At 30.0% G+C, this 24,327-nt stretch overlaps 1 protein-coding gene, 2 long non-coding RNA genes and 1 other non-coding gene across 5 annotated transcripts; 1 reads left to right on the top strand and 3 right to left on the bottom strand.

Moving 5' to 3' along the window:
- Positions 1-4,694: 4,694 nt before the first annotated feature.
- LOC107896424 (uncharacterized) lies at positions 4,695-5,606 on the bottom strand. The gene is made up of 2 exons (XR_001683757.2): positions 5,331-5,606; positions 4,695-5,034 (listed from the first exon to the last, which is right to left on the bottom strand). It is a non-coding gene; the product is annotated as an uncharacterized lncRNA (long non-coding RNA).
- Positions 5,607-10,558: 4,952 nt separating this feature from the next.
- Positions 10,559-11,374, top strand: LOC121207559 (uncharacterized). Its single transcript, XR_005902635.1, has 2 exons — positions 10,559-10,714; positions 11,002-11,374. It is a non-coding gene; the product is annotated as an uncharacterized lncRNA (long non-coding RNA).
- Positions 11,375-13,074: 1,700 nt separating this feature from the next.
- LOC121207558 (probable adenylate kinase 1, chloroplastic) lies at positions 13,075-18,291 on the bottom strand. Of its 2 annotated transcripts, XM_041077874.1 has the most exons (5): positions 17,852-18,251; positions 16,613-16,753; positions 15,334-15,606; positions 14,912-15,091; positions 13,075-13,902 (listed from the first exon to the last, which is right to left on the bottom strand). In XM_041077874.1, the coding sequence occupies exons 1-4, from the start codon at positions 18,203-18,205 to the stop codon at positions 14,948-14,950; spliced, it is 912 nt and encodes a 303-aa protein (XP_040933808.1). In that variant the 5' UTR covers positions 18,206-18,251; the 3' UTR covers positions 13,075-13,902; positions 14,912-14,947. The 2 variants fall into 2 exon arrangements, with proteins under 2 accessions (XP_040933808.1, XP_040933809.1); XM_041077875.1 differs by lacking the exon at positions 13,075-13,902 and having other exon boundaries at positions 14,593-15,091; positions 17,852-18,291.
- Positions 18,292-24,007: 5,716 nt separating this feature from the next.
- LOC121209267 (small nucleolar RNA R71) lies at positions 24,008-24,114 on the bottom strand. The gene has a single exon (XR_005904383.1). It is a non-coding gene; the product is annotated as a small nucleolar RNA R71 (small nucleolar RNA).
- Between the last annotated feature and the right edge of the window lie 213 nt (positions 24,115-24,327).

Genomic DNA, 24,327 nt, shown 5'->3' with positions numbered 1-24,327 from the left:
CCAAAAATCGAGGTTAGTAGAATCGAGTTTGTGAATCGAGAGAGAGAATGATCATGCCCTAATTGTTGATATTAACTATGCGTTCTTCAAAAATAAATGAGGTATTGCTTTGTGGGATAACTGTTAGTGAAATGTTCCTTAAAATCTAAGTTGAAATCCCTTCTCTCGCACCATTTTTATTATTTTGCTAATTTTGCACCAAACCCTAGTATGTGACATGCCCAGTGGTTAAAAGAAATATGAGAAAGCATGGAAATTAGATTAAGGTCCAAAGTTCAAATATTTTCCCTTGCAAAATAATTAAATTTGCAAAATCCCTAGTTTTTTTATGTGTGTGTCGTCCATACCCTTGTAAACCTAGGAATAAATATTATTTTAAACAAGTTTGATCAGTCTTTAATCGTTTTTTCCTTACCCTAGCCGTTTACCCTCTTCCTCTCCTATTTTCTCTTCAATTTTCTTTCTTTCTTCCCTTGTCTGTCGTTGCCCAAGCCACCAAGATTTACCATCAATTTCTCTTCTTTTTGCAATGGGTTCTTGCACCATTATTTTCCTCTTCTTGTTGTCATTTTATCATAAAATTTGCAGTCTTAAATCTGAAATTTTAACACTCAAGATCGGCCTCCATTGATGCCCCAAAAGAACACCATTGTTGCCCCTTTCACCTAGCTTTTGTAAGTTTTTGTTTTCTTTCAATTTCTTGATGAATATTGTAAGTTAAAAACTTAAATTTCCAAATCTTGAATTTGGGGGATTTTTAAATATTTAATGGTACAGATTTTTAATTGATTTCAAAAGCGGTTTTAAATCAATCCCAATTTGCCCACCACGGATGGTGGTGCGTGTGCCTATTGGAAAGAAAGGGGTTGTTTTTCTTTAACTCTTTCCCATCTTTTTCAACCATGATTTTAGGTTCTTGAAACCCTCAAAATCATCCTTGAAACTTGGTTTAATTAGGAAAAATCATTCTTGACCAATCGACAAATTGGATCTGACAATCCAGAAACGTAAGTGTGGGTAATCGTAAACTAGTTAGTTGTTTCAACATAGATTTTGGAAAAAGGTTATGGATTGATTAAATGAAGAATTTTAATCAATATTAGCTACTCATTTTCTAGTATTTAAATGTGTTAGGTGCTGATGCAGACGCTCCAAATCAACAATAAAGCCGAAAGACGTTCCCGCATACGATTCATAACAAAACAATGTAAGAAATCTAACTAGTTTGGGTTCAAAAAATAATGTGACGATTGGATCGAACCCATAAGCAGGTGTTTAGAGTCTGTTTAAGAGGTGAATTAATTGAGTTATATACTGATTTCTTTTTTTAAAATTTAATTTAGGTTTATTTTAAAATTTATTAAAGAAACCGCAAGATTCGCTAATGTACTGCAAAAAAGCGTAAATAAGGTGTGTGACCTAAACTATAAAAACTTAATTAGTAATTATATTTATTATGATTCAATAGATGATTTAGCTTGTTGATTGGGTTTGGCTTAATAGCTAAGTAATTAAATTTGTAAGTGGTCGAATCAAGTCCGTTACGAGCCTTAACTATTTTGCATGGTGGCTTTATTGATACTTTGACTAAATGATTGATTGATTGACATTTTCATGAATGATTGGTTAGTTTGATATATGTTTGGGTTGTATGTATGACATGATTATGAATGAAATAAGGCTTATGCATGATATATTCGTACTAGTGATTTGTTATGATATGTTTGAAAGACTGCTATACATGCACACAAAGAAAAGTTATAAATGAACATGAAATTGTGATTTGTTGAATGATACCATTTTATTGGTAGATTGAAAGTTGGAATATTATTTCCATTTACTGAAAGTATTAGATAATTGAGGGCATATATTGAAAATGTTAATAAAATGTGAAAGTATGATTTGTGGCTATGTATGAAATTGTGTGACTTATTGCATCTGCATTAGGGTGGGTTATTTGTGGCTGATGGAGGAATTTCGTGGAGTACTGGTGGCATATTAAGTCCATATTTATACGTAGTTACTGCACTACACCTGGAGTACTGAGGGGATTGGCGATTTTATCGCATTATATGTTATCTAACAAATTTTCTGCATTTATGTTATATAATGGTTTCTACCACATCGAGCTTTGCTCACATACATTGGAGTTTGGCAGACTAGTTCTAAGAAACTCATGGTGTGTAGTGGATGGTTTACGTAGGAACCTTTTTGCATTGCATCATGCTCACGACATACTCAAGTGTTATTGATTTATGCTACGTATTGTATTGTGTTGTATTGAATGGTATCAAAATTAGTGATTGGTACTCAAATGAATGATGACCCATCCTCAACACTGTTTGACATCAATTTGATAATGGCTATATAATGATATGAAATTCCAATGATGGTTCTGTGTTTTTCTATTAATGTTAATATGTTTCACTGTATTTGATATTTATGTCCGTTTAAGTAACTATTCGACTCACACTGAGCTTTCATAAGCTCACCCCTCATAGTGTTTAACTTTTCAAGTAAATCTCGAAACTAGGATCAGACCTGGAATTCGGAGAATCACCTTGGACCTTGGACTATTTTTAAGAACTATTATTAAGTCTCTATTTGTTTTGGGTTTGTAATTTTTAATTATTTCTGGTTTGTGGTTTGGTAACTTTTCATTTAGGGAGTTTTGCATGCTCGGATTTCTCAAGCATAAAACCGGAAAATGCATGATATTTGCCTTAAATAAAATTTGACATTAATCTCTAATTTCTGTTGCATTTCAAAGAAACCGTTTTTGAAAAAAATAAATCGATAAGGTGACTAGATTTTTTAAATGACATGAATAATGGTTTTTCCGCTGCTTTAGTTAACATCAGTTTTTACAAAGTAAAGCGATGAACAAATGATTTTCTAAAACAACATTGTCAACAATAAAATAAATCTTAAATACAGATGACTTAATAAATGATTTTTTTTTCTAACTCAAAAGTACAACTACAATTTTTCTCTAAAATGAGTTTATTTAAGATCTTCAAAAGTAACGTAAATTAGCTTAGTCATTTCAGTGATTAATGTAGTTTTCTCAATGTGGCTATAACATCTAGGCTGCGTTTGTGAGGTTATAGCTATCCTCAATTCGTTTTCGGTAAACATATAATCACTTATACCAATTCAATTCAATTCAATTTAAAATATTTTTAATAAAAAATATATCATTTTTTTAATCAAATGGCGAATTGTTGCAATTTAGACATATATTTTTTAAATAAACTATAATTACGATCCCTCTATTATTTTTAATTTATAATTAAAAAATTATTCTTCATAAAAAGAATAAAATGAAAAAAAAAACCCAAATTTCCTAAATCAATCTAACCCAAAGTGAGAAACTTTTCAAAGCATCTCTAGTCAATTTAACCATAGATCAGTTTAAAAGTCTGCGAACTGATCATTGTTTATAAGCTAAAGTTGATTCAACAAATAGTGATAGTTTTTGGAATTGAATTGGATTAGTTAATTAGACTAATTGGATTAAGAATTAGTTGAGATATTGGTTCAGGTTGGATTAATTGACTCGTAAACCGATATAACTGGTTGAAATGGGTTAAAATTTATTGAAGAGTCGGTTGAATCGTCTTTCTCTATTGTTTTAATATATTTTATGAATTTTTAATTGAATTAATCAAACCGGTTAAAATGATTGTAAAAACTGAACGTCGATAATGACAATATAAAACGATCACAAAGAAAAAAAAGAAAAAGAAAGAAAAATAAGAACACACAGATTTTATATGGAAATCCTTTCGGGAAAAACTACGGGCAGAGAAGAATAAATTTCATTAATGTTGAAATTCGAATGAATATAAAAGGAGTTTCGACTAATTTTATTTATAGGTTGAAAAACTTTATTCTAATCAATGTCAAATAGAATAAGTGAAGTTCTATACGGATTCAACTTGTACAATCAATATCAAATAGAAAAGTGTATTTCTATATGGATTACACTTGTACAGATCTCTTTATTTTGTCACTATATTTATTTATTATTCTTTTTTTAACAGAAATTTAAGTTATGCAACTCTAACAATAATAAATTGATTAACATTTAACCACCAATTCAATTCTGAACCTAGAATATGTTGCAAGGTACTTTTTATACTTTAAATTAGCCCAACAAAATTGATCACCGTCATCTATATAACAATCTTGGCATTTCATATATTTGGTTGTAGAATTTTCTACCTTAGTGACGAACTATATCATTTTTTTTTTTTGGATCATTAATTGAAATCAAAATGTGCATAAAATCGATACACCAAAGCACCCAAGTTACCTTCCTGATTCAAACTTTCAAAGTGATCTCTGGTTCAATGGATCGGGATGTTTTGCAAAGTTTCAAATTTTGGGTTCGTTTTTATTTTCTTCAGTTAAAGTATGTTTCATTTAGGAAATTAGGTTTTAAAGCACATTTCATGCCAGTACCATTAATAGAAATTTAGGTTTATAAAGATTATATTATAAATTCTATATTATTCATGTATAATGTATTTAGTATCCTAAGTGTTATAAAAGTTATAGAACGTTTTATAATTCTACATTACTTTTACCTAATTTGTATGGAATAATAGTAATCAAATGTGTGACACTCCATGTAATAGGCTCATTTTGTCCGGGCCTAAACTAAAACCAAAACCATACCAAAGCCAAAATAAAAAATAATAATAACAAAATAAAACCCAATAATAGCAATTCAATGTCCATGTTACAAGCCCAATTACCTAGCCTACTTACAAGCAAATTATTAACCTAAATTCCTAATAGCCTTAACCCAATTGAAACCCTACCCAATTATCCTGAGACAGGCCCAAACGGCCCAAGACATTTTTTAGCAGAAACCCTAAGGGTTTCTTTCCCTTGCGCCGCAATTGGTTTCTAGCAGCTTCCAACACCACTGCTGCCTTCGTGCCAGCTTCCACACGCGCCGTTGCTTCACGCTCACGTCAACACGCCCACGAACGGCTTCTCCACGCCATACACACCTGCAACAGACTAACACCCACAACAGCAAGCAGCAATTGACAGCCAATAACAGCAAGAAAATTTGTATTTTCTTATTTTATTTTTATTTTTATTTTTCAGCTATAAAACCGAATGAAGTCAAGTGTAAAGGGATCTTTTTTTTTACAGAAATACAATACGGATACTAAATGAAATACAAGAATAATTAGAAAATCAATATTATTCGAAGGTGATTTATTATATTTCAATTTTTTTCGTTGCTTTTTTGCTTTCATTTTCGCATCTACTATAAACAAAAAAGAAGAGGATAAAGGATAAGGGCTCACCAGAATCGTTGGAATATCGTCAGAGTTTCTCCTCCGTTAAAACTGAATCCAACCAAGGTTGAGACGTTCTTTTGATTCTTTGTGGTTGAAGGTGTTAGATTCTTAAATGTTTTTCTAAATGAGGTTAGAAAGGGAAGATTTACTCACCGTCGGCCACTGTTAGAGGCGAGGGTACGGCGTCTGAGGGTAGAGATTTGGGATTGATTGAGGAAGAATCAAGGAAAGGGGGCTAGGGTTATTTTAGAGATGGCCGATTGTTTTCTTTGTTCTTCGAAGGAAATGTTTGGTTTTATAAAAGGGAAGAAATAGTGTCGTTTAAGGGGAAGAGGATCCGCGCGTCGACCCGCTCCGTTGGCTGGATCCGCGCCTTTGCGGTTCAGATGGGTAAATTGCGCAATTCATCCTTCCTGTCTGCGCTATTATTTGATTGGATCCTTTTTATATTTTCTTTCGTTTTAATTTTTCCCTGAGATTTGTACGCAGTTTTAATTTAGCCTATAGTTAAACGCTGCGTTTTTGAATTTGGGACAATTTCCCTTTTAGTCCTCAAACATTTGTGCGTGTTGTGCTTTAATCCTTAATTATGCTTTGTTGCTTTATTTATTTGTAAATTGTCCTTTTAGTTTTATTTTTGTCTCAATTGAGTTTTTTTTTTTCAGCTTATATTTTTATTCTTTGTAATTCTTTTATTTTTAAAATTTATTTGTTATTCATCATTTAATATATTATCTTGGAGTATTTTATTAATTTTGCATGGTCCTAGTTTGTTATTTTATACTTTCATTTATATACATGTATATATATGTAAATATATATATTTTTAATTTGTTTATTTAAAATGTTCTTTTATATATATATTTCTACGTTTAAAGATTCGTATGATATTTAACCCAATACTATTATACATACATATACATAACTTATATTAAATTATTTTTACTATAGTACACGTTATTGATTTCATATTATTCTATGTAAATATTTTTCTATGTATGTATATATATTTTCCTTTAAATTTATTTATGTGTATAATGTGTTTCTTTTAAGGACCCTATTTTAAATTGTACAATTTACTTATTTTATACACTTTCATATATTATTATCTTTATGTATGTATTATCTATATGTATCATTAATCCAAATCAATTTGTTTCATGTAAAATTATTTTATACATTATTTATTTCAAAATTCTTTTTACACATACATATATATATATTGGAACATATGTTTGATCTATATACATCACTAAATTTATGTATTTTACACATATAGTTTTTTCTTTCTATACATAATTATATTTTTAAAATCTGTTACATATATAATTTATGGAAAAATTAATTTAATTTTATATATATTATTAATCTCATGCTATTTTTTTTACAAATAATTGCTTCTAAATCTATTTATGTAGATATATGTTCTGTAAACCTATTATGTGTATTTCTTAGGATTATATTTTATTATGTATTTTTGCTATCCTTTCATATTTTATATATTATTTAAATTTTCCTTTATTGTATGTATTTCAACAAATGTTTTTAACACTTTGCATGTTATCTGACTTAAACGTCTTCTTTGTGCAACATCTACTTTAAAGAATTTATATATCTATTATTAGTTTTCCTTTATAAATTATTTCAAGTTCTAGCATGTGTTACGTGCTCATCAATGTACCATTTTTTTCAGAAAGTGTTCTGTATCATATTAGTTTTATGTTGTTTGGCATCTCATGTGTTAATGGTTTTTATGTTATTTCATATATATTAGTTACACCACATTTATTCATTTTTCTATGTATTATTAAATTCATTATTGTTCACCCATGCCTATGAATTTGGTTATATTTTGGATTAGTTATAGTTGATTGTTTGTTTTGCCAATTGGTTAAATATGGTTATATTATTTGTATTCTTCAAGTATTGTATTTTAAGTGTACATATTATCTCATGTTTATTATTTTTCTTTTGGTTTACAAATGTCACTTTATAATTTTCAACTCTTTAAAATCAATTATCTCATTTTATTTCAAATAAAATTAAGGCGTTTTTGAGCCAGTCTATAATCATTTTTTTTAATTTTTTTTCAAAAACAAGGCAATGTTCAATATTTGGAAATTCGGAAAATCATGTCCTACTGTGCTGGGTTTTGACTTTTCGTTGGACTAAATATTTGGACATCCTTTTGTAATTTTTGACTAAGAGCTTTTGGAAGTCAAAAATCAATCGTGTTTTCAAAGGTATAAAGGATCATGTCGTATCGTGCTGGATGTGATGCTCTATACCTTTGAAACGAGAGAGTTTTGACGACCCACTTGAACCACTCAAATGATTTAAAAGGAACCATATTTCAATTTTTTTTTAAAACCTAGACTAAAAGGACAACACTTAATCAATCTGGTACCATTTTTTGGGCGTAGTGAGGGTGGTAACCCTTCCTCATACGTAACCGGCTCCCGAACCCATTTTTAAATTTACGTGGACCAAAATTGATTTAAATGGAACAAGATGTTTTAGTAGGTGATCCAATCACACCTAAACAAAAAGATTGGTGGCGACTCCACATTTTATTTTAAAAGTCGATCTTTGTGTTTTCCAAAAAATAAAAAAAATGGTTTCGACACTCTACTTTTGATTCGATCATCGAATCCAAGATATAAAATATCACATTCGTTGCTGAAGCAACTACAAACTCAATTGAATATCTAATAGATGAATCATGTTAACAATTAAGCCTAAACATACATTTACTGAAATAAATGAGTTCTACTACTTTTAAACGCATTGTTAATTCAAATCTGGGTTCTAAATAAGCTTATGAAAGCTCTTATGAATCACCCGTAACAAATGAGAGACCAAATCGTAAAAACAACTAAAATAGAGATATTGTCGTGACATCAAAAAATGAATGCCGTAACACATAATGTAGTAGCATGATGTCGTGACTTCATCTAGAGTGAATCACAACCCTTAAGACAGTAACTTAACATCGCGACATTAATATGGGAATATTGCGACCTTGAAAACAAGGGCTTGATGTCACGACCTTAATAGGGGGAGAGTAGTGACCATGAGGTCAATTTGTTCAAAATTTGCCTCTTTTCATACAAGATCACCAAGCACCTATTTCGTTTTGGTGTAAGTGACCCAAAATTTCATTGACATTAACACAATTGTCAAATCTCATCATTGACGCATCTATACATCTTTAAATATATGATCACATATATATATTCATTCTAGTCTCATGCATCACACTTTATTACTTAGCATGCAAGCAATCTTCAATTACAAGCATGCATATATAAAATGAAAAATAATATGTAACACCTCATCAAATCTGGCCTAAAAGTTATGATCGATTCTGAAGAAATTGTCGAAACCTCGTTTTAAAAGGCGAAGGGTATTCTGAAAATGGGAGTCGCCACCAACCTTTTAAAGTGTGATTGGATCACCTTATAAAGCATTTTGGTCTACGAAATTATGAGAAAACAGGCTCAGGAGTCGGTTACGTACGAGGAAGGGTTAGCACCCTCACAACGCCCAAAATTGGTACCAAATTGAATAGTTTTGTCTTAATGTCAAAAGTTTGAAAGAATTTAGAAATATGATCTCTTTTAAAACCGTAATAATTTGAGTTTAAAAATCAAGATCCTTTCACTTCAAAGAATATAAACATCACATCCAGCATGTTTGGACACGATACTCTTAAACTTTCGTAACTGAAATCATTTTGAGATTTTCAAAACTTATTTAGAAGGATATTTTAGGCATTTAGACAAACGGGAAATCGCAACCCAGCATGTTAAGGCACTATTTCCCGAATTCCCTAGTACCAAAAACATTGCCTTATTTTTAATTCCTTTGGATCGAATGAAATAATTTTTAAAGCAATGATATATTTAACATATTACAAATGATTAATATTAAATAAACTAAGCTATATGATATAAGTTTCAACATTTCACGCAAATGTAGTATAGAGAAAAAATAAATAATGACGTAAATCACACAATATACATTATCATTTTACGCATATGTAATTGTAAATAACATACACATTCATGCATTATCATTCCATGCAAAATACAACGTAGCGAATAATGAATAGAACAATACCAGTTATATAATATATGTGCAATAACATTTCATGCAAACACAACTTGGAATAATGCCATAAATAATCAATTTTCATGCAAATGTGTATAACAAATAATTTATGAGATAAGATTATTATATTAAAATGATAAATACATAAAGGATACTAAAATAAACAAACAAATTATATATTGAAGGATAAAATCTAAATTCAATTAAAAAAAAAGAATAAACGAACTAAAAAAATATTTAACGATATATAAATAATAATAAAATAATTTAATAAACAATGGTCAATATATAAATTTAATAACTTAAATACTTAATATATATTTATAAAATATTAATATGTTAAATAGGAACAAAATTTCATGTTAAAATTTTAGAATATTACATACTAAACTTTAGATAATGATATATAAAAATGTAATTTTCAATAATAATTTAAAAAATGTTAATTATACATAATAAATAGTTAATAATAAAAATAATATAATAATATATAATAATTTACATATATAAATATAGTAAAATAAATAATATATAAAGTAAAATGTATATATAATAAAAATTTATAAGAAACGTATATAATAATATAATATATAAATAAAAATAATATACATTATTTTTATATATAACTAATGTTTATAAAAATAAATAATACATATAGTATTTTAAAATAAATTAAATATATATAAAAAACTAAAATCAAATTTTATTAAAAATTAGGGCTAATTACAAATAAATAAAAAATTTTGGGCCTATTTGAAATACACATTAAAATTTGAGGGACTCACTGGGCAATTAGCCCTAATCTCTAAAAACGACGTCGTTCTCTAGAATAGATTTTAATGGCCATCGGGACTAAATTGAATTAAATATAAAAGGTTAGGGCCAATTTAAAATAAAAATAAAATGAAATCATAAATTTTAAAAAAAAAGGAAGGATCGATTGGGCAATTTGCCCATTTATCAAAAACACGCGGATCCTCCCCGGGTCATCGGGTCAACGCGCGGATCCTCTATTGAAACGGTGCCGTTTTAGTGCTTATTGAACTAAGCCAAAACGACACCGTTTTTGTAATGCTATATATGTCAAAACTTAACCCAAAATTCATTTTGTAATCAGTTTTTAAAAAAGAAAATTGAAATCCTCTGAAAAAGGAGAAAAGGGGAGCCCTTCAGCCCCGGCCTCCGGCCACTGGACTACAAGCGCCCACGCGCTATACGTGCCACCGTTCACGGCGGTTGGAAGGCTAAAAGCCTTCATTCCTCTCGGCGAATCGCAGGTAATCCCTTCTCCCTTTTAAACTTAACCGTTTTTTTAAAAAAAATGATTTATATGCGTTGAACAGAGAAGAAAAAAAAATATAACAAAATCACCTTTTTTAAGTAAACAACAGCTTCTTATTTCTTTCTTCTGTGTATATATGTGTGTATATTTTTTTGTATCTGTAAAAATCGGTCCTTGTTACAGTGAAATGATTCGGCTTTTATAGCCTCTATTTACAAGTTTGGTTTATTCCATATTCGATTTATTGCCTTGTTTGCTGTGTTCTTCTTTCTCTTTTTGCAGGTGACGACGAGGAGACTAGCGATGATCGGGCACTGATAATGGCACACTGGCGTTGATTCGCGAGCCGATCACGGCGCGATATGGGGCCTGGAATCACGGCACTGATGGAGGCGTCGATTGGAGAGTGACGGTTGGAGTGCTTGCGGCGCCTAGGATTTCTGAAACCTTAAGCCTTCTGTCTCCCGTTAACAGATTGGGCCCTGTGTATTTTGGGCAGCATTTGGTCTATAATACGGGCTTGGGTGTAATTGGGCACTGGGTAGTTTTAGGTACCTGGGCTAATCAGGTCTTGGGCTATAAATGTAACTGGGTTTTGTAAATGGACTGTAAATGGAGTTTATTATTTAATAAGTTTTTTTGTTTTGTTTTTTTTACTTATTTATTTATTTATTTATGGGCCGGCAAATTTGGGCTATTTCAGAAATTATATCGACTCAGGTTGCATCCATGTGAGTTTACTCGTTTAATATTTAATCAATTTTTTTAAATATTATATTTTCAATTATAATAATTAACATAAATTAATATTTCTTATTTGAGTTATTAGATATAATTAAAATATATTAATTTATCAATTCAAATATAATAATAGAAATTTTCTAAATCATAATTAAAGCATTTTTAAAATTCTAAAGGGTATATAAGCCCTGAACTTTTGCAAAAAAAAAAATCAATTAAGCCCATCGCGAAAAACAAACTCAATTAATCCCTCAAGCACTTAAATTGCATCAATTAAGTCATTTAACCAACATTTTCCATCTTTGGCCATTACGGCACTGACATAGCACTCCATATCAGAGATAGTTGCTAACATGGCACTACCATGTCAGTAAAAATAAAAATATGTATAAATCTTTTTTATTTTTTAGTTTTTATAGACTCTGGATATATAATTTTTTAAAATTTTTATAAAATTGTAAAAAAATTTATTAAATTTTATAAAAATATCAAAAAAATTAAAAAAAATTAAAAATTAATAAAATAAAAAACATTTACAAGTTAAAGTCTAGAATGAATTTGTACATATGATATTTTAGATTCGAAGTGAACCTGGACAACAATATATTCATTGAAGACGATTTTTCTAAATTATAAAAATTTTAAAAAGTATTTTTTTTAAAAATATAAATATGTATCAATGTTTTAATTTTATGGGTAGCTTTTAGAATATATAAAACGATTATTTTTTAAAATTAGAATGCATTTAATAGAAGTTATTTTGTTTGCATGTATTATAGAACACTGGCCTGGCCATAAGGCTGCATCTTCAAATATGAATTATATATAATGGGTTTATAATGCTTTACACGAAGAAGAAGAAGAAGAAGCATGTTTTTGTTGTTAATAAAACCAAAGCACTATTCGTCAGTCTGTCTATTTGTCTTCTTCATCACATTAATTAATTGAGAATGATTATTTTGATAAGTTGTATATTTATCATACTACTTTGTATAGTTTTTGCGAAAGTTCAAGAGCTTATATACTCTTTTAACTTTTTTTTTTAATATTTAACATATAATATGATTTTACTTTATATAATTAATGCAAAGTAAGATTGTTTAAAATAATAGTCAATTAACATATATTAATTAAATTAGAATTAAGATGCTTAAAACTCTATCTAAATAATAACTCTATTCTCCATCAATAAAATTAGCACAACCTTTTTTTACATCAAAAATTTTTAATTAATAATTACAATTTTAATTATAATTATCACAACTATTTCCCTTACATTTTATGCTTAGAGTTCTTTTCAAATAATACCTCTATTTAAAATTAACACAATATTTTTTTAACTAATAATTTATAAATTAATTATAATATTTTTAAATGTACAATAATTATCAACACTTCTATTAAATTATAATATATTTAAATGCGCACTTATCACAACTTCTATTTTACTTAAACTTTTTTATTTTAAAAATGTGAATTTAATAAAAGATACTATTATCAATTCAAAAATTTTTCCGAACTTACACATTTATATATAGAGAGAGTATCTATAATAAAAAAATTGGTAAAAACACCTTTCCAACATTGGGAAAATAAATCCCTCACAAAAAAATAGAAGAGAATGATAATTAATCACAACATTAATAAATTTTCATCTATCATACATCATTTTCATGGGTATAATAATAAATTTAACCTTTGATTTTTTTCAATTCTATGTAAATGTTAACAAAACATGTAATGCTGCGGGCAAAATTCGCTAAATCAAAACCAAATTGATAGACTACATAACTTTTAGATTAAATTTGTTAAATTAAGACTAAAATGACAAAATGTGTAAACTTTGAAGGCTAAAATTGTTAGTATACTAATAAAAATACATAAAATTGATGAAAAAATTTAATATTATAATTAATTGTCTTTAATCGGTCACTTTTAAAATGTAAAAAAATTAAAATGCTGAAAATCTAGAGGAAGAGATTTTTTACATACAAAATTTATGTCCTAATAATAAAATACACCAAAATCTTTATCATTCAAAATATCAGTCTCTATCACAATTGATATCAACTAATAATAAAATATTTATTTCACTCCTGTTAAAACCTCACTAAAATTTAAAAAATTCTTTTTATTACTATTTAAGAAATTTGGTATTGAAATAAAAACCCCAGCAAATGCGGGGATCAATATTAATAATAGCAATAATTTCATTTCCATGGAACAAATAGGAGCACCGTGATCCTTGAACCTAAGAGTCTGCATTTAAGTTACGAAGAAATATATAAAGCAGAGTAGCTTCCTTACTCAAAATTATCATCCTTACTATTATTATTTTTCAAAAATTTTAAATCAATTAAATTAAATAAATTATTAAATAAATATAAATAAATAAAAACGTTTCAACCACCTCCGAACCATTCACTCAAAGCCGAGTTCAACCTGAAACACAAACCAATTTTTAATTCAACCAATCCAATCCAACTCCAACATCCATGTTTCATTCACCCCATCTCCACATCTATACTATGATAAACTTCCAAAACTTAATTTGATGCTAACAAGTAACAATTTCAATTAATGAAACTTTAAAAACAACCAAAAAAATCATTAAATATTTTAAATATATAAATAATTATATCATCTAAAATTTTTATAAATAAAAAAAATCCATTCTCTCCTCCAAAATTACCTGCTATTCTTAATTAAACTACCCGTTCCTTTTGAAAATTAAACTATCCAATAATCATAGCTTTTCATCTTTTGAAAACAAAAACTATGCACTTTAGTCTTTTAGGACAATTATTATTTCCCAAAACACAAATTTGTATATTTCATATTATTTTAAAAAAAATGTAAAATACTAAATCAAATATGAAGTGCCAACATCCATGGCAACTCATGCTTCATCCATAAAACTTGGTTGGAACTTGGGAAAAAAGGGGGGATGGTAAACTGGGTTATTTTGGTCGATTTTTAAAAATCCTATATTAGTTTTAGTTTTCAATTCTGCAACTTTTCCAACGTCAACTCTAAGAAAGCAATGAAAAGTGATTCCTGGGTGATTGAAAGTTTTAGAACCCCATTATCAGTGGTAATCCAAAATTTAAACAGCCTAAAAAGTCTTTATAGTTCAACAACTTCAAAGTTCTAGCACAAATTTTTATTTTCTCTAAAACATCAGTGTCCTACAGGACCACAAGTATGATTCTTCAAAGAAATGAAATAACATATGACTATAATGCTCAATGTCCTCCCATCTCCCAAACAATAATTTAACCAATGTCAAAATTGTCTAGAACACAAGTACAAAACTACCTCGTTTAGTAGTTTATGGCTTTAGACATATCTAGCTTTATTAGCATATTCAGTGTTTCTCTCTTCCTTTTTGGGTTTTTATGAAATAAATATGCATACATGGGTTGTGCATGCAAAGAATGACCGAATTTACCTGTAAGTACTTCAAATGATACAACCATGTAAGACATCATGCAGCTGCAGACTGTTTGTGCTCTTCATCTTCAAGATTCAAAGCATGGAGCAACTTTGGCCATGATTCTCGGACTCCTCCAGGAAGATCAAATTCTAACAGCTTCCCACGACTGCGGTAGTAATCCTCTACAGGTAGAGTCTGTAAGAAAACAAAATTTGTAATGCATCAGACGTTTTCCCCTGTAATTACAACAAGATCACAGGGTTTTGATCCAAAAGGCAGGTGCATCAAACATCAGTAGGAACACAAGATGCCATTTTCTGGGGGCTAGATTACATATGGTAATTTTGAAGCATACAGTTTTATTCCCAAAAATCCCATTGATAGCTAACTAAATTCTAGGAATGCAATTTAGAAAAATAGAGGAATGAGGAAAATACCATCGCCTGGTATATGCGGAGCCGTTGCTTAACAACTTCTTCAGTATCATCTGCTCGAGTAATAAGCTTGGATGCACATTGAGGAGGGGGAGGAAGTGGAGCCATGTACATCCCAGGCTTCCCATTCTCTGCCTTGATATCGATACAAGCCACATTATAGTTCCCCCCACACTCACTACAGATTCTTCTTCCAAGACATTTTGCAAGCAATGCTTCTTCCCGAAGCTTCAGGTTAATCACTAAGTCAATGTCTGTCACCCCCTCTAATATTTCCTAGGAAATAAACATTATGAAATAGTAGACTGAATGGTTAGTGACTTAATAGTAATTGGCACTAAATTATATGGAGATATTTTACTTGATAAACATATTCAACAGTGCAACCATTATGCTTAAACGGAAGTACAAAATGAGCAGCTTTCCATTAAAAAGTAAAATATATCTGCTATGCTGCTGCAATGGATTCTATGGCAGCTGCCACTACAGTTCTCTTTTGTTCTTATTTATAGAAGGTAGTCTAAAAAACCTTCATATATAAGTGAATTGCCTGCAGTGAAACTGAGAATAACTCTGATGCAATTTCATTTTGTACAAAAAAATTAAGCTTTCAATTTGGAGAAACAAAATTTGCTAACAATATAGCAACTTTTACCACATGAAATCAACACATTTTTCTTAAGTTGCATTTTGTGATAAAATGCTATTTTTAAGAATGTATACCAAAAAAAAAAAAGGAATAAAATGCTTGACCATCCAGCTTACAGTCATCAGTGGCAAATCTATTAATCATTGAGAACATAGGTAGAAGTTGCAATCTAGTTGCATACTCATAACCTGGAAATACTGGACAAGATAGGTTACACAACACAGAAAAGATAACTAATACACAGTACAAAACATGACATGGAAAAGAAACAGAAAAACACAACATGAACACACAAAAATGTCAAAATCTACAACAATTATCAGCCTATCAAAAAACATGCATGAAAAATACATACACAAATACGTGAATGATCGGGTCTTACACGAGTAAATTAGTAAGAAGCTATCAAAAGCTTTTAGAACCAAAAGCAATGACTCGGACTTATACATGCTTCTAGCTAACGCCTTAGAAATAGCAATATAAAGGGATAAATTCAGTATCCAATGCATATATTTTCCTACCAATTCTTTTACCACTACCTTGACTAACAATAGTATTTCCCTGTAAGTGAAGTCAAATTAACCTTGGGCTGGAAGCAAAATATTACAGAAAATTATCAAATGAAGCACTTACCGCCTGTCTTACTGTCCGAGGAAAACCATCAAGAATGAACCCTGATTCACCCTTAGCTTCTCCTGCTTCAAGACGTTTGGAAAGTAAATCTATTATAATTTCATCTGAAACTAATTTGCCCTGGTTAACAATCTCCTTTAGCTGCCAAGTATAATAGAAAAAACAACAAGTAAATTTGAGTGGGAAAAAATTGATGATGTTTCAACTTCAAGTTCTTTCCTCAAACCACAAAAATATCATGATTTTCAAATTCCAGGGAAAACACAAACCAGATAGAGCCAAAATCCAACACAACATTACAGGTTCTAACTCAATAGCATTCTCTGCCACGTCCTTTATGTATTTATCATAGATCCATTTGTTTATTGATTTTACTACTTACTTTTGTTCTCTATTTGAGTAGTTTATTTCTCGTATATATTATATTAGTGCAAACAAATAAAACTCATATCGATGGTAATGAAAAACCATCAAAAATGCTGACATGAACTCTAGCAATCTGACAAAACACATGTTCTTAATAGTTAGATCTATTTATAGGTTTGTACTGTCAGGTTTCAAGAGTCCAGATCAGCATTTAAATGGGTTTCCATTAATATGTTATTAATTTTACTCTCTTTTTTTTGCAGCTATCATACTCTATGGAGTAAATTACTTAATTCTAAAAGTAACACAAAACTGGCAACGATGGTAATGGGGAACAGTCTAAAATGCTGATGTGAACTTCACGAATCCGACCAGACAAATGTTCTTAATAGTTCTACTGTATTGTTAGATTTTTTCTGGATTCCACATTAGCATTCAGATTGATATCAATTTTACTTGCTCCATTTTTTTTTTTTGCGGCCATCAAACTCCATGGACTAGATTACTTAATTCTAAAGGAACTACAGATATACTTTAACATAAGAATTAAAAATCAGATGTATTAAAACAAAAAACAAATTGTTCATCAAATGGACCTAATTGAGTTAAAATGGAAAATATACTCGACCTTAATGATCCAAATGAGAAATTTATGCATTCACTTATCTGCAAATCAAAACTTTTAACTTTAATCATTCAAAAACATTATCCCACTTTAAATAATAAAATAATTACAAGACTGAACCTTGAGTTATCTAAAACAGCAGTAGATCAAACTATTTAAACTAATTGCTGGATCATATCCTCTTCTCAACATGCATTTATCAAATTTCAACTTTTTGTAAAAAAAAACCCTAACAGAAAAGATTGGACCTGAGAAGAAAGGGGACCAGAGGAAGCGAGCTCATCCCGGACAAGATCACCGGTGGCGATGTGAGGAATACCGAGAAGATCCGACAACCGTGAAGCATACGTCCCTTTGCCAACGCCAGGACACCCTAAAAATACCCACTGGACATTTCTATCCTTCGGTTCTCTGTTCAAAGTTCCTAAAACGGCTGGTTTAATACGACTGTTGAGGCCATTATCGGCATCGAAAGTCGAAGAAGAAGAAGAAGAAGAAGAAAAAGGAGAGAGAGCTCGAATTAAGTAAGAGAATTTTGCAGCGGCCGCATTCGGCGTTGTCGCAGCCGTAACAGCTCTGGAGCAACGGCTAAGAACGGCCATGGGGAAAAGGGGAAAGGGGAGTGTTTGGCTTTAGGGAAAAGTGAAAATCAGAACACAGAAGTCATATAATATATATACCGTAAAACAAAGTTAGGGTTCAAAAAAGGTAAGGTTAAAGTATGTCGTAACTCCATATACTTTCTAAAAATTTAAATTTTAATCCTTATACTTTTATTTTCAAAAATTTAATTTTTTTAAATTTTAAAATTCAAATCAAACTGTTAATTATATTAAATTCATATTCACTATAACATTATTTTTAATTATATAACTACTAAATGAATATTTTTTTAAAATACCACTTAAAAATATTAACAATTAGACTTAAATTTTAAAATATAAAAAAAATTAATTTTAAAAATAAAAATACAATAACTAAATTCAAAATTGTCAAAAAGTATAAAAACTTATGATAAAAGAAAATATTACTTAGTTAGCTATGTTATGGCGTTTGTCAATTTCTAACACCGCATAGTGTAAATTTTGTGGCCTCACTTAAATTTTAAAAAAGGGATAATTTTGCACCATTAAATTAATTCTAATTATAATTAAATAAATTTTTAAGTATTTATTTAAAAAATTAATTTTTTTAATATTTTACTTATTATTAATTTAACAAGTTATGGTGCATATGATTCATAGATCGATAGTGCATCAAATGTTATCAATTGCAAATAAATTTAAGATTTTAAGAGTACATGACTTATGTCCTTTACTTATGGAAACAATAATTCCTATTTTAAGGACAACAATTAATTATCCATTTTTATGCAAATAATATAATTGTTAATTTTAAATTTTTCATTTTATTTTTTGTCACGGTTATCACTAGAGTTGAGAAGAAAAATCGAGAAACTAAAAATCAATTCAAGCCGAGGTGTTTGGACTGTTTATGAAATGTAGGTTTAAAATTTGTAGTTATCAGAAACCAAATTGAATTTTATTTTTATTATATAAAAAATTAAAATAAATATTTTATATTTAAAATAATTTAAAATTTCTTGAATTTTTTTTAAAAATATTTATGAAAAAGACTTTAAAATTTTGTAAAATAATATTCAAAAAGCATAAATTAAAGTTCATTGTTTTCAAAATAAGTCTAAAAATCCAAAATCAAAAAAATAAATATAAAAAAAATCTATAAATATCTCACCACTCAGTTTTAAGAAAAAAATTTAAAATTTCTACTGCGTTTAAAAACACTATTTTCTAAATTGATTTTTTGAAGAAAAGATTAGGGCATAGTATTCACAAAGTTGTTTATGAGAATTTGTGCCCCCTATCATCTTGCTAGAAACAACCCACATTTCTTATGTTTTTTGGCTAACGATATCATTCTTGTTTGTAAAGCAGAGTTGGAGAAAGCAAAGGTGCTTTCTGATATTATTAGGCAGTTCTTCTTATTCTTTGGTCAATGCTCGCAAAACACAAATTTACTTCTCGTCGAATACTTATGACGCATAAAGTTAGTAATAAGTTTTTACCAGATGAATTCGATGATCTTGGAAAATATCTCAGTATTATTTTGTTTCATAAGAGAGTTACCAATGATGCTTATCATTTTGTTGTTGAAAAAGTTCGCAAAAGATTAACAGCGTGTTTGGTTAGTAAGAATAGCAGCGTGTTTGTTTGGTAAGAATAGCCAACTCATTCAGGCCTGATTCATAAAGCAACAGTAATTCAAATGTTTGGTTCATCGTGTTTCTATTCATTAGAATAACCTATTGCAGGCAATGACGAATATGGCCTGAATAGGCACTTGGCACTCTGCCATCAGAATCGCCTATTCAACGCCATAAGGAATAGGACCTCAAACAAAATTTCCTCAAATACCCATGAAATCAATAAGAATTGAACTCCACCACAACAATACAACGAACCAAAATTCTAGTCTTATAAGTTAAAAATATTATAGGGAATCAAAATAGAAATAATTTTTCCATAAAAAAAAACTCTCGCTCAATGCAAGCAAAAGAAAATGTCAAAGAAATCAATGGAAGCTGATTTAAGAAGGAAACCTATTGCTAACCCAACCAGGGTAACCTCTCCCAGGTAGTATTGAATGATCTGCCATTTTTTGTAAATTTCAAATGAGGTTGGGTATTTTGGAACTTATGGATGTAGTTAAAAGTGAGAAAAATCAAGGCAATTTTTGTTTATGGTAATCAAAATTTCAGAAGCAATAAATGTCAAAGAAGGTTGGAGTGAGAATTATGGAAAGAAGAAAGAGGAATAGAGGTGAAAAAATATATGAAGAAATCAAAGTATTTACTGGTAATGACACAGTGACTAACGATGGAAATCACGATAGTCAGTGGAAGCAAGCATGGCAGAAAGTAGTTAATATGGTGAGTTCAGAGTTTAGGTAGAGAGATAAGATGAATTTTGTAGAGAGATAAGAGATAATTTACAGAGATTGCCACACTTCAAGTTTGGGCCTAGAAGTTTCAAATGTAATTTAGGAATTTTAGCTCTAGTGTGCTCTAGAATTTTGTAGCATGGTAAACCAGAAATGTTTTCGTCTATGGTTTTTAGAAAATCAAATCGATTTTTGAAAATAATACTGAAAAAACTCTCAATTTTGTATTAAAGACTGTTTTGAAATGGGGGTTAAAACTAGGAGTACTAAAAGGGCAAATAACCTAAAATTTTAAAAATCAACCTAATATCTTCCCCCACCTACAAGTTTCATAATAGTTTTTCCCATTGTTCTGTTCGTGTCATCCCTTGCTTTACCAAGCTTCTCCCATTCGATATTAATTGTCAAACCTTAATTTCTTTGATTTCTATCATCACCCAAGCCATAAATCTCCATAGAATCTCAAGAAAAACACCCTAAAACACCATAAATTTTCCATTGGTTAACTTTCAGGTTTTTCAGATTTCCAACCAAAAGGTCATTTTTTCTTCCATCGAAGGTAACCATTCATTTTCCCATTAGTTTTTAATGTTATCTAGTCATTTAAACTGAGTTTTTAGCCATTAAATTGTAATTTTTGAATAAAAATCGAAAATTGGATCGATAATGATGAATTTTGGGATTTTGGGTAAAAATGTAGTTTCAAAGTGTTTTTCAAATAGTTTTGATGAGATTAGAAACCTTATAAACTTACTTTAAATTTTTGTTAAGGATTTCTAAGGATTTAATGATTTTTTATGAAAATTGCCATAACTTGTCAAAAAATTTTGATACCATGAATCGGGTAGTTTTGCATAGTGTAGAGGTTGAAAATCAGTCGTAGGTGAATAGTTAAATGAATGGAATCAATTTTAGGCAAAAATATTAGATATAGACTGAGATAATTGAGTTTAAAGTTTGCTATGTCAAAGTTTCGGTTATAAGAGAATCTAGCTGAGGCTTGTGTTTTTGGTTGATTGAGGTGAGTCTTTGGCTGAATGTTGATTGTGTTGTTGTGTGATTTACTTTTTTGATGCTTCGTATTTGTTAGAACCTTCTACGAGTAAAGCGAAAGGCAAGGAAAAGCTAATTTGAGCTTGCAGCGATTAGGTAAAATCGTGAACGGTGAGTGTTTGAAATCGCTACTAGTAGACATGATTCATAGTGTTAATTGGGAGCTTAGGAATAGCCTAAACCCCTATCCTAAGTTTCGAGTGTAAGCTTTCTACTTCCCTTATTTTATTTTGGCCAATTATGCGATTATGTGAATAATTGAGTATTGATTATTATGATGTGATATTGTGATATAAAACATGTGTGATGACTATTGTGAATTGTGTTGTATTGTGGGCATGATATACATGCTAAATGGAAGTGATAATGATATGTTAATGATGCAAATATGCAGCGAAAGTAAGAGATATTCTGATAAGTACATATGTGTTGAATTGTGGAATGTGATGTTATTAATACAGGTTGATAAGTTATAAAATGCAAATTAGTAAATTTGATGCTCCTAATCCTTTAAATTCATGTTTCTATACTTAGGAGAGCATTTGGGAGCGAAAGGAGCTAAAAACGAGCAAAAAGTAGATAAATAAAGTTATTTTTAAGAGTCGCACGACCTAAGCATTTTCACACGGGTTAGGCACACACCCGCGTGAGCCACAAGGCTGGACACACGCTTATGTGCCAGCTCATGTCGATTTTGCACCCTACTTCCCAAATATGCCGAAAAACCCAATTTTTAGGCTTTCTGAGCATGCTAAAGTCTATAAATACCTGTTAGAATAAGACATAAGAGAAAAAGTAGAGAAGATTAAAGAAAACACTCGAAGAACACCATCGGAATCAACTCGGAATTGGATCCCCATCAAGATCGAATTTCTCCTTTTAATTTCTTTCGAAGTTTTATTGAGTTTCTTTATGTCTTGTGTTTATTCTGACTTTGAGATGTTTTCATGCAGGATTATGAACTAATTCCCTAAATACCTAAGAAGGATGAAACCTATGATGAATCCTTTTATTTAATGTCTATTTTTACGCGATAAATACTTGATTCTTGTTCTCAATTATGTATGCTTATTTCTTGTTTTAATATTTTTGGGATACTAATTCATGTTTAATATGCTTAATTCAGTGAAGCAAAGTCCCTGTTTAAGAGTAAATCTAGCATAATTGAGTGGAGTTACATGCAACCCTAGAAATAGGACGACATAAATATACCGGTTTAGAGTCAAATCTAATAGGGGAATCTATAGATCGAGTTAATGTGACAATAGGGGTTTTAGTTAGAAAGATATTTCAATTAATCAACTTAGAGTCAATTGCTCTTACTCTCGAAAGGGATATTAACATAATTTAGGGATTTCTATAGATCAAGATACAAGTGAATAAATCGTTTAATTTAGATTAATAAGAATAGGTAAAGTCTAGGTGGATTCTTTCCTAGGTATTGTCTATCTCATTGGTTAATATTCGCTTACTTCCTTGGTTCATTCTCTGTTGCGTTCTTAGTTAATTTATCTTAGTAAATTTAGATTAAAACACATCACTCCAATTTGTCGGGTAAATAATAAAAAAAGGGTAATTACTAATACTTTTAGTCCTTGTGGATACAATATTCTGTACTCACCATATTTATACTATTACCCGATAGATGCGCTTGCCTTTGTCATATTTATAGTTAGTTTAGTGACCATCAAGATTTTGGTGCCGTTGTCGGGGACTAAAATATTATGAACACTTTCTTTTTATTAATTTAGCTATTTATTTTATTTTATTTTGTTTTTAATTTAATTTTTACATTCTAATTTTTCTTTTATTTGCTTCTGACAGGTTCCTTTAGTTTATGACTATAAGAAATCCATCGGGACCATTACTATTTGATAGTGAAATTGAAAGTACAGCTCGTAGAAACTGTAGAGAAGTAAAGCAAAGTCGAGAAAATTTAGTAGACAAACAAGAGGGAGGAGATCGGTGATAACTAGAATAATCAGCTACCTCTTATAGTTGTTGCAGATCCAGATCCTGTTCCTCGTACTATGTACGATTATGCTAAGCCCACTTTAACTGGGGCTGAATCGAGTATTTTGAGACCCACCATTGCTGTAAATAGTTTCGAACTAAAGCTGAACACTATTCAGATGATACAATAGTTTGTTCAGTTCAATGGTTTGCAAGAGGAAGATCCCAATACTCATTTGGCTAATTTCTTGGAAATCTACGATAATTTAAAAATTAATGGCGCCATTGATGACACCATTCGCTTACGGTTATTCCCTTTCTCATTAAGGAACAAAGCTAAACAATGGTTAAACTCTTGACCATGAGGTTCCATCACCACATGGGCTTAAATGACCGAGAAGTTCCTTTTGAAGTACTTCCCACCGACTAAAATAACCAAGTTGAGGAATGATATCTCCTTCTTTGTGCAGATCGATTTAGAGAGTCTATATGGTGCATGGGAGAGATATAAAGATTTATTGAGAAGGTGTCCTCACTATAGGTTACCTCTATGGCTACAAGTTCAAACCTGCTACAACAGTTTGAATCTATCAACTAGATAGTTGATCGACACAGTAGCCAGTGGAACTTTGAATAATAAAACACTCAAAGCGGCTTATGAGTTTATAGAAGAGATGGCACTGAATAATTATCAATGACAAGTTATGAGGACAAAGCCGATGAAAGTAGCCGACATCTTTAATTTAGATGCAGTCAC

The sequence above is a fragment of the Gossypium hirsutum genome, chromosome A10, assembly GCF_007990345.1.
Source record: "Gossypium hirsutum isolate 1008001.06 chromosome A10, Gossypium_hirsutum_v2.1, whole genome shotgun sequence".
Lineage (NCBI taxonomy): Eukaryota > Viridiplantae > Streptophyta > Magnoliopsida > Malvales > Malvaceae > Gossypium > Gossypium hirsutum.
The sequence above is the reverse complement of the archived record's forward strand: the minus strand, read 5'-3'. Positions and strand labels throughout refer to the sequence as shown.